Source organism: Sander lucioperca, chromosome 7 (genome assembly GCF_008315115.2).
Source record: "Sander lucioperca isolate FBNREF2018 chromosome 7, SLUC_FBN_1.2, whole genome shotgun sequence".
In the NCBI taxonomy this organism is placed as follows: Eukaryota; Metazoa; Chordata; class Actinopteri; order Perciformes; family Percidae; genus Sander; species Sander lucioperca.
Genome location: NC_050179.1, coordinates 19681140 through 19694271, shown reverse-complemented (window position 1 = coordinate 19694271; position 13132 = coordinate 19681140). Strand labels below are relative to the sequence as shown.

The 13132-nt window shown below is 37.2% G+C and overlaps 1 protein-coding gene across 2 annotated transcripts in view; it reads right to left on the bottom strand.

The window, feature by feature from the left end:
• Nucleotides 1–393: 393 nt before the first annotated feature.
• Nucleotides 394–13132, bottom strand: part of swap70b (switching B cell complex subunit SWAP70b) — a 34932-nt gene continuing 22193 nt past the window's right edge. Inside the window, exons 8-13 of one of the 2 annotated variants that reach the window (XM_036003285.1) lie at nt 8844–8951; nt 7172–7338; nt 4839–5037; nt 3809–3905; nt 711–860; nt 394–669 (exon numbers count right to left, since the gene is read on the bottom strand). In XM_036003285.1, coding sequence (XP_035859178.1) covers nt 742–860; nt 3809–3905; nt 4839–5037; nt 7172–7338; nt 8844–8951 — 690 coding nt within the window. In that variant the 3' untranslated portion in view covers nt 394–669; nt 711–741. Of the gene's footprint in view, nt 861–3808; nt 3906–4838; nt 5038–7171; nt 7339–8843; nt 8952–13132 lie in introns of both variants that reach the window. The other variant, XM_031295284.2, reaches the window with a different exon arrangement.

The window sequence follows — 13132 nt, the reverse complement described above, 5'->3', positions numbered from 1 at the left end:
ATCTTCATTCAAATTAAGAAAGTTATGTGAAAGCCACAACTTAACATAACAATTAATTTGCAAATAGATGGAGTTATCTTTCAAAATTCATCCAGTTCCTATACATTTTATTGGATTGTTATGCTAGGAATTAGCACTAGGTAAATGTTGGATCAACTTTCAGTAGCCCAAATTATTGTAATATACTTTATCTGTGGTGGTTGCACAATATTAATGACCCAAAGTGAGCTTTTACCTTTAACACATTTTATATCCTGTCCCATCCACCATTTTGGAAAGAAAACTCCCCACTCTGCTTAATTATACAAGACCCGGCACTGACATGGCAATCAATACATTTAACAACAAAGCTAGCCTATTATTATTCCAGCATCTTTTTTCTGGTGTTATCACTTCTTCACGTAGTACATTTGTTGGATCCCTGCTAGAATTAGTGAACTTAATCCTCATAATGTGAAAATGTGACTTGAGTTTCTGTTCTGCTCATTTAATCGATAGTGGCCTACGATAACAGACTTGTTCAAAAGCATAAAAGGTCATTGATTACTTAATGCCTCCAAATCCTAAAATGCCTTAAATTGTCCTAGTAAATCTCGCATTTGGACTCCACTGAAAATCCAGTTACCAGACAAGTCCTTCCAGTCACTAGATGTTGTATCACAGACAGTATGTCCCAGCAGCCCTCTCTTGTCTGCTCTTCTGAGTTGTAAACATGTTTAAGGTTCAGGGCGTACAGGGGCTCTACTGGGCCTGGGTCGTCTGATTCTTCATCTCCTGCCATTTCTTCTGCCTCAGACTGAGCTCTGCGTCAGAAAAGGCTGCTGGGCCCCAGTTGGTGATCATCTGCTGACCCTTGGAACCTGGAGTTCAAAAATCAAGAGACTTTTCACCATAGGGGTAGGAATATTTCATTCAAGGTGAACTATAACCTTCACTTGTTCACCCTATGTGCAATTTTTTTGTCACTATAATGCATTATAAACGGCAAGTCAAAGCAACAGCCATTAAGTAACTAATGTAACTGTGTCCTGTCTGTTGCATGGCAGCAATGCAACTAGGTAATCATGGCCCTCGCTGTAAGAAAACTTGTTTGCAGTTAGTTTAAGTGGAAAAATCTGTTTAAGTTCAGCAAGTCTTTTTTTTATTATTTTTGGGGATTTTCACTTTTTTGATACCTTTAACTCATTCTATTTTAATGTGAGATTAGTTTGTTAATTCATTTCTCTAGTTGCTCCCATCCCTTTAAATAGGTCAGGCTCTTAATCATTAAACCAGATTTAAATACAAATAATTAACAAAAGTGAGCACTTTGTTTTATATTTAATGTTATCTTAAACTGCACTTTTAGGTTTCAACTGTGCATGATTTAACTTATATCAGATGAACTTTGAAAAGTGTGTGGCCATTTTAAATTCTTAAACCTTGTTTTACTAAAAAAAGACCGATATGGACATTTTGTCTATTAAAGTTGTTATTTTACTTTGTAGTAAACAACATTTTTAATATGAAGCCTACAGCCAAAAGTATCTGCGGAATTTAGATATATGTCATTGTTATGTTTTCTCCCTCCCTTTTGTTTGGCTGTAAACTGCTTTGAGGGAGCAGACTGTACATAGCTGGCTGAGTATGACAAGAATCTCCAGTTTAAACAGAGCCAAGTTGTTTCTCCTCTACTACATTTACTAATGAACTCTATTGGGAAATTAGTAGGACAAAGGCGCCATTACATTTATTAATGGCAGGAGTTCGCAGCTTTGGGGGAAAAAAACAATTGAAGCAGATATGCATGTGTTGCTCTGAAACTCTCATTGAAGTGTGTGTCACAAAAAAATAAAAATAAAATAAACTTTTAATAGTAACACCTTCAGCACTAAAGGAAACATTACACGAGTGGACTGTACCTAAAGATCTATTCGAAGTTGAAAAAAGTAACCACTTTTTCAATTATTTTGCTATGTTTTCCAACAATTAACGGTGCAGTAACAGCCAGATAATGTTAGGATTTGTCAAAATGACACTCGTGGCCAAAGTCCTCCATATCTGTTATTTTCAGTGTGAGCTAGCGTAACACTTAGCAAGCAACTGGCAAACTTCAACAGCAGTGCAGTGATTATTAAAGTGTAGATAATCTTTAATAAAAAAAAAAAAACTCAAGACAACATTGTTGTCCTACACAGTAATACTGAACTCAAAGGCCTCACAGCCACTAGGGCTTGGTTTAAAAAAATTGATTTTCCAATTTAAACCGATTCTTACAATCCATTGTAAGAATCCATATGTAATGCTAGAAGGGGATTAAATAACCTGCCAAAGTTAGGCTACATTTTGGTGAGGGAAAAACTGCCATGGCCATTTTCAAAGGGGTCCCTCTATCATCTCAAGATATCTGAATGAAATGTCACTCAATACTCACTGACTGTAGAGCTGCACTTTATTGTGTGTTCATGTTAAATAAAAAGTACTTTAATGTAACTGCTTTAGGGTCAGTTAGCCCAGTTCGTGGCACTTGGTCATTATTAGTTATTTGAACCGGATGTTTTTTTGTAAATAGTGTTTGGTTTGTTGTTTGATTGATGATCTTTCATGGTTAGTAACTCATCCGCAAGTCTGAAACTAATGCTAAGATAAATAGCAGTTGTTGCAATTTAATGGATCTACTGGCTTTGCTGCTGCTGCTTTGATTACTGAGGCAGTCACACATGGAGTGGTTGAGCTGGCTGAGCGTGGTGGTAAAGCTACTCCTGAACTCCTGTGGTGTATGTAACATCTATTCTATCCAATAGAAGTATCAGGTTCAAATCCTGGTGGGAGTTTCTGGCTTTAACGCTTTTAACCAATGGTGCTACCTTAGGTCCTTTGAGGAGTACTTTAGCGAGCGCGTCAAAATCACAGCTACAGTTTTAGCCATAAACAGTGTTTCATTCCCCGGCTGCGCCTTGACAATCGGTGACAAGGGACAACACTGGTGGAGCCCAACACCCCTGGAAAGTGTTTGGTCTTGTGCCGAAAATACAGACACAGCTCTCACTCCAGTTATACAAGGACTGGTAGCGACGGCCCTGGTACCCCGTACCTCGGCAGTACCCACAGGACTCCTTGTGGGACACGCTGTTAAACCTTCTCCAAGTCCACAAAACACATGTAGACTGGATGAGCCATAATTGAACAGATTTTGTGAATAATGTTTAAGATTGAGATAATACATTTATTACAGTGATCTTATAAGGTGGGACAAGACACATTGAATCTCTTTCTGTACATTTAACTTTGTGCTGCTGCAGTGTTTCCCCTAGGTTGACGGCTTTGGGGCAGCAGGTAAAAAAAAATACTGGCCACTAAGAAGGGCTGAGCGATATGGAGAAAATCAAATATCACAATATTCTTGACCAAATACCTCGATATCGATACCACAACGATATTGTAGTGTTGACTATTGGTGCTTTCACAAAATATTTACACAATGAGATTTTTGATAAATAATCATCAGTAATGTGGATATAATGACTAAGTGGGTAAAGGCAAATAATAGAACAGTTACAACAGTCTGGTAAGTTCAGAAAATGACATCACTTTACTGTAATGCAGCCTTTAAAACCAGGAGAAGACAACACTTATGCCATATTACAATATTACTATATCCAAAATCTAAGACGATATCTAGTCTCATATCACGATATCGATATAATATCGATATATTGCCCAGCTCTACCACAAATAGTATAAAAAATTGGGTTCAAAGTGTAACACTCTAATTGGTCCACACAAAGATGGAAGTACAAGCAAACAGTGGTTAGTGTGTTGCCATTACCTGGTTGAATGAGCCGTAACATGCCCTCGTGTTCAGCCACCTTGTGCTTCCAGGTTTTGGTATTGTTGGTTGCATCTTCCAGCTTCTTCATCACCGTCTGGCTCACACAAGAAAACACAGACAAAGTTATTAACAGGTAATAAAAATACAAGGGGAGTCCACTTTGGAAACCTTAACGATTGAAGAACAGCACTTGTTGTAATACTGCATCAACAGATAACAATATTATAAATAGCTGTCTCCCATCCAGCAGTCATAACATGACACCATGTGGTAAAGAAAGGTACTACGTAACTAAGAACTGATGTCTTTTATTTATTTTTTTATTTTTATTTTTTTTTAGTAAATGGACAGATATTAAGTCATAATGTCATGTCATAAAGCATTACTTCACTTTACCTTGAACAGTTAATTATTTACAGTGAAAAAGTTGTTTCTGTGGATACCTGTTATCACTGTTACAAACAGGTATACAGTGTTGGAACACACTGTTCATTATAGCTGTATGTCATCATTAAGTAGTCAAATTAGTATTACAATAAAAACCTTTTTATAAATGCAGAACCTTAAACAAAAGCACACAAAACAATCATTATTTAGTAATATGCCTTGCAATTATTTTTGTTGTTATTTAAGGAAAGAATATAGAAATATTTGGCATTACTTTTTTTTCTTCTCTCATATATGATCATTGTACCATGTGTTCTTTTAAAGATGCACTCCCTGATTTTGTTATAAAACATTTTTGAGATTTGGGAGTGATCCTTTAACCAACAATGGTAATTTCTCAGCATTTATTTATTATTTATTTATTTAAATGACTATTTGTTAAAATAATTGATAGATTAATGGATAGTGAAAATAGTTATGTGCAACTCCACTCGCTTTTTTTCCTGCAGATTTCTACTGAGCAATACTGTGATCTAATTTACTGAAAATTGATTTAGAAAACAACCACATAACTCCTGCGGATCATTGGCTACTGCTGGTCCCTGCACCACCACCACCACTATGACTGCTCTCAGCTGACCTGGTACTGCTCCAGCGCCCCCTGCCTCTCTTGCTCCAGCTGCTCCAGTTGTTTCATCGCAGCCTGCAGGGCGTTCTCCTTGGCCAGACGCGCTTTCTCCAGCTCCTGTTTCTCAGCCTCTGTCTCCGAGATGGCGCGCTGCTGCCGCAGGTGGAACTCCTCCAACTCTATCCTCTTTGTGGCCTCCTCCTCCAGTAACCTGCTCAGCAAAGACATTAAACAAGACTAAAATTATTCTGTATAAAGGCTTCTCATTTCTAGCTGGTCTGAACCCTGCATTAATGCTAAATGCTAAATTGCATACATACATTTTCCTCCTTTTTTCCCCTGACAGAGACCAACATTTTTGATTTCATGTTAAATACATTCTAAGCTGCAACACAATCGCAACATTTTTGCAATTCCCACCATCATATACATACTGATTGTATATTTTAACTCAGCTTTTGAAAACATCAAACTTTTACAGTCTATAGACATTTAAAATATAGAATGTATCAGATAATGTCAACCCTAATATCTAAATCTAAAATGTGTCAAAGAGGATGTAGCAAAAGTTTCCTTAGTCCACGTCATAAAATAAAGCGACTAATGTAAATCAACAGTAAGGTGGAGGTGGTTGTGGCATGTCAGTGTGTCAGCAGGTGGTGCTATAGTGCAATTATGGACTATGATTTTAAGATTAGGTTCAAGTAAATGTGACTACAGATTTGACTTCTGGATAAACGTAATTTGCATTGTATATATTCTTTATCAAACACGCTTTTTATAAAAGGCAGCCAAAGATTTTAATGGACCAAAATGTAAGTTCAAGTTGGATGACAGTGAATACCTTACTAGGAAAGAAATGTTGCTAAACTATTTGCTACATCTCGACACACAAGTAACTCAAATTAGCCCTTAGCCTAAAAATGCGTACACTGCTTTTCACACTATTGTAAGCTTTACTTGAAACTTTTAAAATGTTGTGTGGTAGAAGATTGGACGACCCTGATCGCTGTCTTTTTTAAACACAGTGGTTTAATTTAAGCACTCTGGTCAGTTAGTACAATGGTGATGACAGGCGCACTACTGGTTAGTCAAACGTGAGGTGGAAAGTAAATGTCAGCAAAGAGGAAGGAAGGACAGGCGGTGGAGAGAGAAGTTCAATGTATGGTGATATGTGAGACTCATTAAAAAAAAAAAAAGGAGCAGACTTTTATAGATGGTTTCATGTTAACTAGGCAGTGAATGTGAAGTAAAAATATCTGCTGTGGAGAACTTTGATAAGCCGATAACAGAAGGCGACTAGCAGCTTGATACATCTGCAAAATGTGATATTTATCATGTCATGGATGCATGTAATTGTTCATGCTTGTGTACTAACACCATTTTAGAAAGACTGTTGGGCAGTGATGCATCTTCTTGTGACCATACTGGTTGGTTATGTTTTTTTAAGTGTTCAATGAGGGTATTTCATCATAACTCAACAGATTTTAATCTCAAAGTGTTTGTTATGATGCATAGAGTTTAATTTTAGCTTATTATTAGTAGGTTTATAAATTGAGTGAAGGCAGGTTTTGAGGTGGCAGGCGTGATATTGATTCTCTATCGGCTGATACTCAAACAGTAGCAGGTGGTGTTGATGCTGTGATGAACTTCATTCAGTATTTTCACAGCAACAAAAGATGTGTGTCTTAGTCTGTATTGTTTCCCAGGCTGTCTGTAGACACGGTATTTTGTTAGCTTGCTGTGTAAGAGTTATGTGCCGATTTGAAATGGAGTGAAAAACACACACGGCTCAAACTGGCACTGTCCCGGTCTGTTTTTTGGAGCACACCAAGAGGGCACATTTTGCCACAATTAAATAAATATGTTTTTATCAGGTGTGAAAGGCAAAACAATAGTTGTGGCATCACCAAAGTCACTCTTGTGGTCAAATGTAATCAAACCATTAAGAGTAAAGCTGTTTTCTGTCCTTTATGATTTAATTTGGATTCTGTTTCGGCTTTTGAACACCTGGTTTGTACAGTTGCATAGTTATGTATGTAATATGCTCTGTCGCTAGTATTTTACATATTCACATTAATATAAGTTGCTTTGTTATATTAACCTGCTGGTTTCTGGAAAGCTAACAACCACATAAAACAACTACTCAGGTTTACATGTTTGACTTTTCTTAAGCTACTAACTCTGTGCCCTAGGTAGAGACTAAGACTTTCAGAGTTTAATATGCAACAGTACTGATTTGATTTAGACCAATTTAACCTCAATTTTCCTTAGTTGCTGAATACATTTGTGCACAGCTACTTCAACAGACCTACAGTATATGATGATACATTTCTCCCACTGACCGTGCCTGCAGCCTCCGGACGGCCTCCTCGTCCTGTCTGGCGTGCCTCTCGTCCTCCAGAGCATCCTCCAGTTGATGGTACATGTCCTCCAGCTCCTGAACCCGCTGCAGGTACTGCTCCAGCTCAGTGGACTTCTGGGCCACCTGCTCCTCCATCTGCTGCCGTACCTGTTGAACCAGGAAAAATACAGAGAAATGAGAGAAATGAGAAATGAGAGAAACTCAATATCAACACACCTGGTGGTCCTAAAGGTATACTCAGGACTTGCTTCTTACCCTTAAAGTAGTCTTGCTTTGCCAGACCCTCCAACGCACGCTGGAGGAGAGTCTGGCTACTCCACCCAGCATTCGGGGATGGAAGGAAAACGTGCTCTGGTTTATTGGCATTTCTTTAAACCAATCAATCGTCTTGGGCAGTGCTAAGCACCGGAGAAAAGCCGCGGTGCCGCTGCAAAATAGGCTCGGAAGGAACTTGTTTTGGTGGAACATGTACGTTTAAAAGTTGTTTTAGTCGTGCAACAGAAAACTCAGATTGGACAGATAGTCTAGCTAGCTGTCTGGATTTACCCTGCAGAGATCTGAAGAAAGGTTAACCATAGTACTCATAACTCGACCGGAGTTTAAAATGCCAATACAAATGAAGCCCAATGCAACGGATATCCGGCCTAAATGAGTGAAATCCGGCTGATTTTCCGGCGGCAACGGAGCAATCCCGGAAGTGGAACGTCAAGGATATAGACTACCCTTGAAGCGACTATTTCAGCCCAGTATATGTCACGTGTTCCATGCTAACTCTTTAGCAGTGTGATAGTGGGTGTAAAGTACACACATAATATACAAAAGAATACTTTCCTGTAATTAATGGGCATCTCACTTGAATCTAGAATTATTTTCTGCTAAGGTGTTCATGAATTAGCTCAGAGATGAACATAAACATTATCATCAAATTCATAGTTTTAGATATTTATCAAGCAAAAATGTCAACATTGGCTATTTCCAGATTTTAAAAAGTGAGGATTTGCGGGTTTTTTTTTTTTCATTTTATTTCACTGTAAATTTAATATTTTTGGGTTTCGACCTATCAATCTTGAGAAATTGTAATGGCCGTTTTTTTTCAATTTTCTGATATTTTAATTAGCAAATGAATTGCTAATGAAAATCACTTGTTTTAGCTCTATGGTGAATGATTTAAGGATGTTGTGTGTTTTTTAAAATGCTAACTCTTAAAATGTAGAGATATTGAGGTGAAGTTATACACAGTCTGTTCAACCCTATCAAAGTTAGATTTAATGTGCATTAGCTACACATGTTGAGGCTTAGTTGTATTGTACATAGGCTTAGATATATATGTTGTATACCCATAAAGTCACTGAAGGACGATAAACATCATCTGCTGGTACACCACATTATTATGTGTAGTGAGGACATCAACACAACTTAGAATAACTTGTCTGCTGTTTCAGCTTTACTCTGCTCTGTTGTTCTCCTGAGTATCTTTTTTACATTTCATTTAACCTGACACCGGTAGATAAATGTTTAATTAAAATATTGAACTCAACTAATAAAAAAACACCCAACACTATACCAAAAAGAGGAAGCTGTATTAAAGTTGCTCTTTCTCCACCACTTGTTCTGACGTAATGGCCCGGTTGAATATGACAAGGAGTGCTTACCGTTTGCTCTCTCTCCAGGTCGAGCCTGTAGCGGTCCTGGAGTTCAGTTTGAGTCTCAAGACGCCTTCGTTCTTCTTCTGCTGCATTAGTCGCCGCCTCCTCCAGAGCCTGCCAAAAGAAAAACAGGTCAGATATTCCCAGTAGACAAAAGCATCTTCTCGGTTTCCTGTTGTTTTCACCTTTAAATTAATGTGCAATGTACATTTAACAGAAATCAAGAAGGCAAAACCTTATCAGGGGGGAATTACACTCAGCTTATTTTGGTTTGAAGGCTAAGCAGCAAGCTGTGGCCTACAGTATTGGATTACAGGAACTTCAGTGGTCAGGAGCTGATATGAACTTAGTTTGTTTTTCTTAAATTGTCATCACCTCTTTTTTGGTCGTTTCTTCTGTCTCCTCGTTAAAATGAGAGAGACAAGAATGATGTTTGAGTAAAACAGGGAGTTAAGAAAATGCAGCTTTAGCAGACGTTTGTGGTCTCTGAGGCTTTTCAGTTAAACATTGTCAACACTTTCACATTTTCCATTTTTATGCAGAAGTTAAACACTTTGAAGCATGTCTCCATTGTGTTGTACATTAAAGCAGATGTAACAGGAGAAATTAATCTTTAGGTTAATTGAGTTGTGAGGGTGGGTGAGCACTTACCCCATGTTGACTTGTGTCACTTAGCTGCGACAGACTATACATTATATAGCAGCATAGTGTGAGAACCAGACTGCCTATTTTGTGTGTGTGTGTGTGTGTGTGTGTGTGTGTGTGTGTGTGTGTGTGTGTGTGTGTGTGGGGCCCGGGGAGCCCCTCTCTCTCTCTGTGGGGCCATACATGTGTGTTCATTGTGCATTCATGCAACCATTTATGTGAGACAGGATTTTCACCTCAATGGCAAATTGTTGTGCAATCATTGGAGAGCAGTGTCATCCCACACAAAGACGGACTGTTGTTCCCTGTACTGTATGTTACACAACTACGATGTGAACTAGTTTGACTGACTGTTGCTCGATTTCAATGTTTGCAGTGGTGGGTGACGTATTCAGATCCTTTACTTAAGTAAAAGTACTAATACCTCACTGTAAAAACACTCTGTTACAAGTAAGAGTCTTGCATTGAAAATGTTACTGAAGTAAAAGTATGTAAATATCATCAGGAAAATGCACTTAAAAGTATTAAAAGTAAAAGTACTCAATGCAGAAAAATCTTCACATTTTAGAGACTGGAAACATGCTGTATTGTAGACTGTTATATTGTTGGGTAGTTTAATTTATAATAAAACATCGTATTTTATAAACTAATGTGTTTTGTGTGCAAAAATCTTAATTTGTAAAGTAACTAAAGTTGTCAGATTAATGTAGTGGAGTTAAAAGTACAATATTTTCCTTTGAAATGTAGTAGAGTAGAAGCTCAAAACTCAAGTACAAGTACCTCAAATTTGTACTTAAGTACAGGACTTGAGTAAATGTACTTAGTTACATTCCACCACTGACTGTCACAACCATACTGATGGCTGCAACATGCCGAGTGCTGCACTGTACTCAAAACCTCATTAACTGAAATTATGGTTTTTGTTTTTTTTAGTTGAGTTCAAGAAGACTTCTCTGACCCCCTGAGCTTTTGAAATGCTTAATTCAGCTTTTTGTAGTTGCTATAAAGTTTCATTTTTAACAGAGGCTTTTGCCCAACAGTAACAACACAAAGTCATCAAACTAGTTCTTACTTTCCAATATTTCTTAAATTAGACATGTAATGCCCATCTTGATGTAGGTTGGTGGACTGAAACACCATGGTTTGTGGACATAATGTAAGCCCAGGGGCCAGATGTATAAATGATGCTCACACACAAAATGCATACACCATTTCCCCACACAAACTGTTACTTATAAAAGTAGAATATGCAGTAAGAGTGTGCACACCTGAGGCAAACCTCAGACCAGGTCTACACATGGTAGACTTGAGTGAATAATATAATTAAATATTAAATATAATAAGAAAATAATTGTATTGTGATCTGATCACTTTTTGTGATCACATTTATCACTCTTTTATTGGAGGCATCATTTTATTTCCTGTATTGTAAAGCACTAAAGTTTGTTTTGATAACATCGCTGTAAACTAAGTCATTGATTATGACATTTAGTAATGATTGTTGAGATGTTATTGCCAATGAGGGTTTACGGAACAGCTGTTCTGTCTAAGAATTGGTCTACAGATTACAGTAGTGGAGCAGGCACAAGTATTGATCTGGAAATGAGTCATTAAGGGCATCTACATCCATTTATGGCCAAATGTGGGAGAGTAGATGAGGCTTCTGTGTGTGTGCCCAGTTTCCCAATAACTCAGATTTATAAATGTGTGTATACATATGCATATGTACAGCTTTTTTATTTTAGTCTACACGATTTAATGAATCTGACCTCAGGAGTTCTTCGTTCTATACCTGATAAACTCTGATATATTAAATACATAAATACACTTAGTGTTCACTTTATTAGGTACAATCTTATGCAACACCTCAGCCAATAAATTCTACCTTTACAAAGATAATAATGTCCAGTTTTGAATGAAACTGGTCAGAGAAGTGTTAATTTTACTTTTTACTTTTACTTTTTTTAGTTTATTATTGAGGTTGTAGTTTGCAGTGGTGTTGAACAGAACTGCATTAAATTGAAGTGTTTCTAATGTCTTGCTCACACATTTACAAACATGAAGAATTAGAAACACATTTCAATATAATACAGTCCAGTACAACACCATCACTAAAGTAATAAACATACAGTTGAATTAACATCTCTCGGACAGTGTCAACAAAAACAGAACATTGTTATCTTTCTAAATATAGAATTTGTGGCAGATCTGTTGTATTGGATTACATTAAAGTGTGTAGCTGTACCCAATAAAGTGTCCAGGAAGTTTATTTATTACAGAAAAATAAACAGTACTTTGTATTTAAACTAATGTCATAACTTGGAACTAATAGTAAAAAATGAATAACTGAATCGTAACAGTTAAAAATGTAAACGATACAGCATGTTTTAAATCAACTGTATGACATCCTCACCTCCCGTTAACCTCACAGCCATTTACAGCGTTAACAGGAACCAGCCATTCGTCATCGGTATTTGGGGAATCCACATAATCACAACCAGTCAGTCAGCAGTGTCAACAGACAGAAGTGTGAACCAGGTTTAGGGAGATTTACAGGAAAAACATGTTTAATGGAGACTAATGTCTCTCTACCTACTTCCTGGTTCAATACACATTCCTCCTTTTGCAGCCAGTGACAGACTATTCATCAGTCGAAGGCTGCAGGGTGGAGCTGATCTATTATTGATATTCATGAGCTGGCAGTGAGTTTTGTGTGTGTGTGTGTGTGTGTGTGTGTGTGTGTGTGTGTGTGTGTGTGTGTGTGTGTGTGTGTGTGTGTGTGTGTAATTTGTCATTTATAAGAGCTCTACAGATAATACGTGTTTAGTCAGTTTGTGTTATTTTAAGGTGTGATGTTATCTGTGAGGAATGTTGAGTCAGCTTTAAGACTTTGTGTTGTGATGACATCAGTAGTACTTACTGTAACTGCAGCAGTGATGACATAATTGAGAAAAAAATATCTATAAACAGTATTTCCTTTCAGGAAAACAGATTTCCTTCCTCTCATGTCCAGAATCAACAAGCTCCGTAAAAGCAAAGGATTTCATACATGACATGATACAGTGATGGAATGTAACTAAGTACATTTACTCAAGTACTGTGCTTGAATAGAAGTCTGAGGTATTTTACTTGAGTATTTCCATGTTATGCTACTTTATACTTCTATTCCAGTACAATTCACTTAATTTGTCTGACAGCTTTAATTACTTTACAGATTCTGATTATTTATACAAAATATAATCAACTAACATTAAAAGGGATATACACATTAAAGCATGAACAATTATTATCATAAAATATAATAAATCTGATTCTAAAATGAGCCATTCTGCATAATGAGTACTTTTACTTTTGGTACTTTAAGTATATTTTGAGGCTTGTACTTTTGTACTTAAAGCTGTAGTGCACAACTATTTATATTAAGGAATGTCCGTTACATTCAAGCAATTTCCAAATGAGTTCATACAAAGCTAATTAAGCATATCAAGCATACAGTGGTACTCATAGTTTATGAACTAAGAAAGCTGAGAAAGGACAACAGCAGCGTTCAGCTTTGGAGATGAAGAGGACTGCTACAACACGTGAAGGCATAGCTGAAAATCTGAAGAAGCGCCGACAAAATGTTTCAGTCAGTGATTGTACTCCTACGA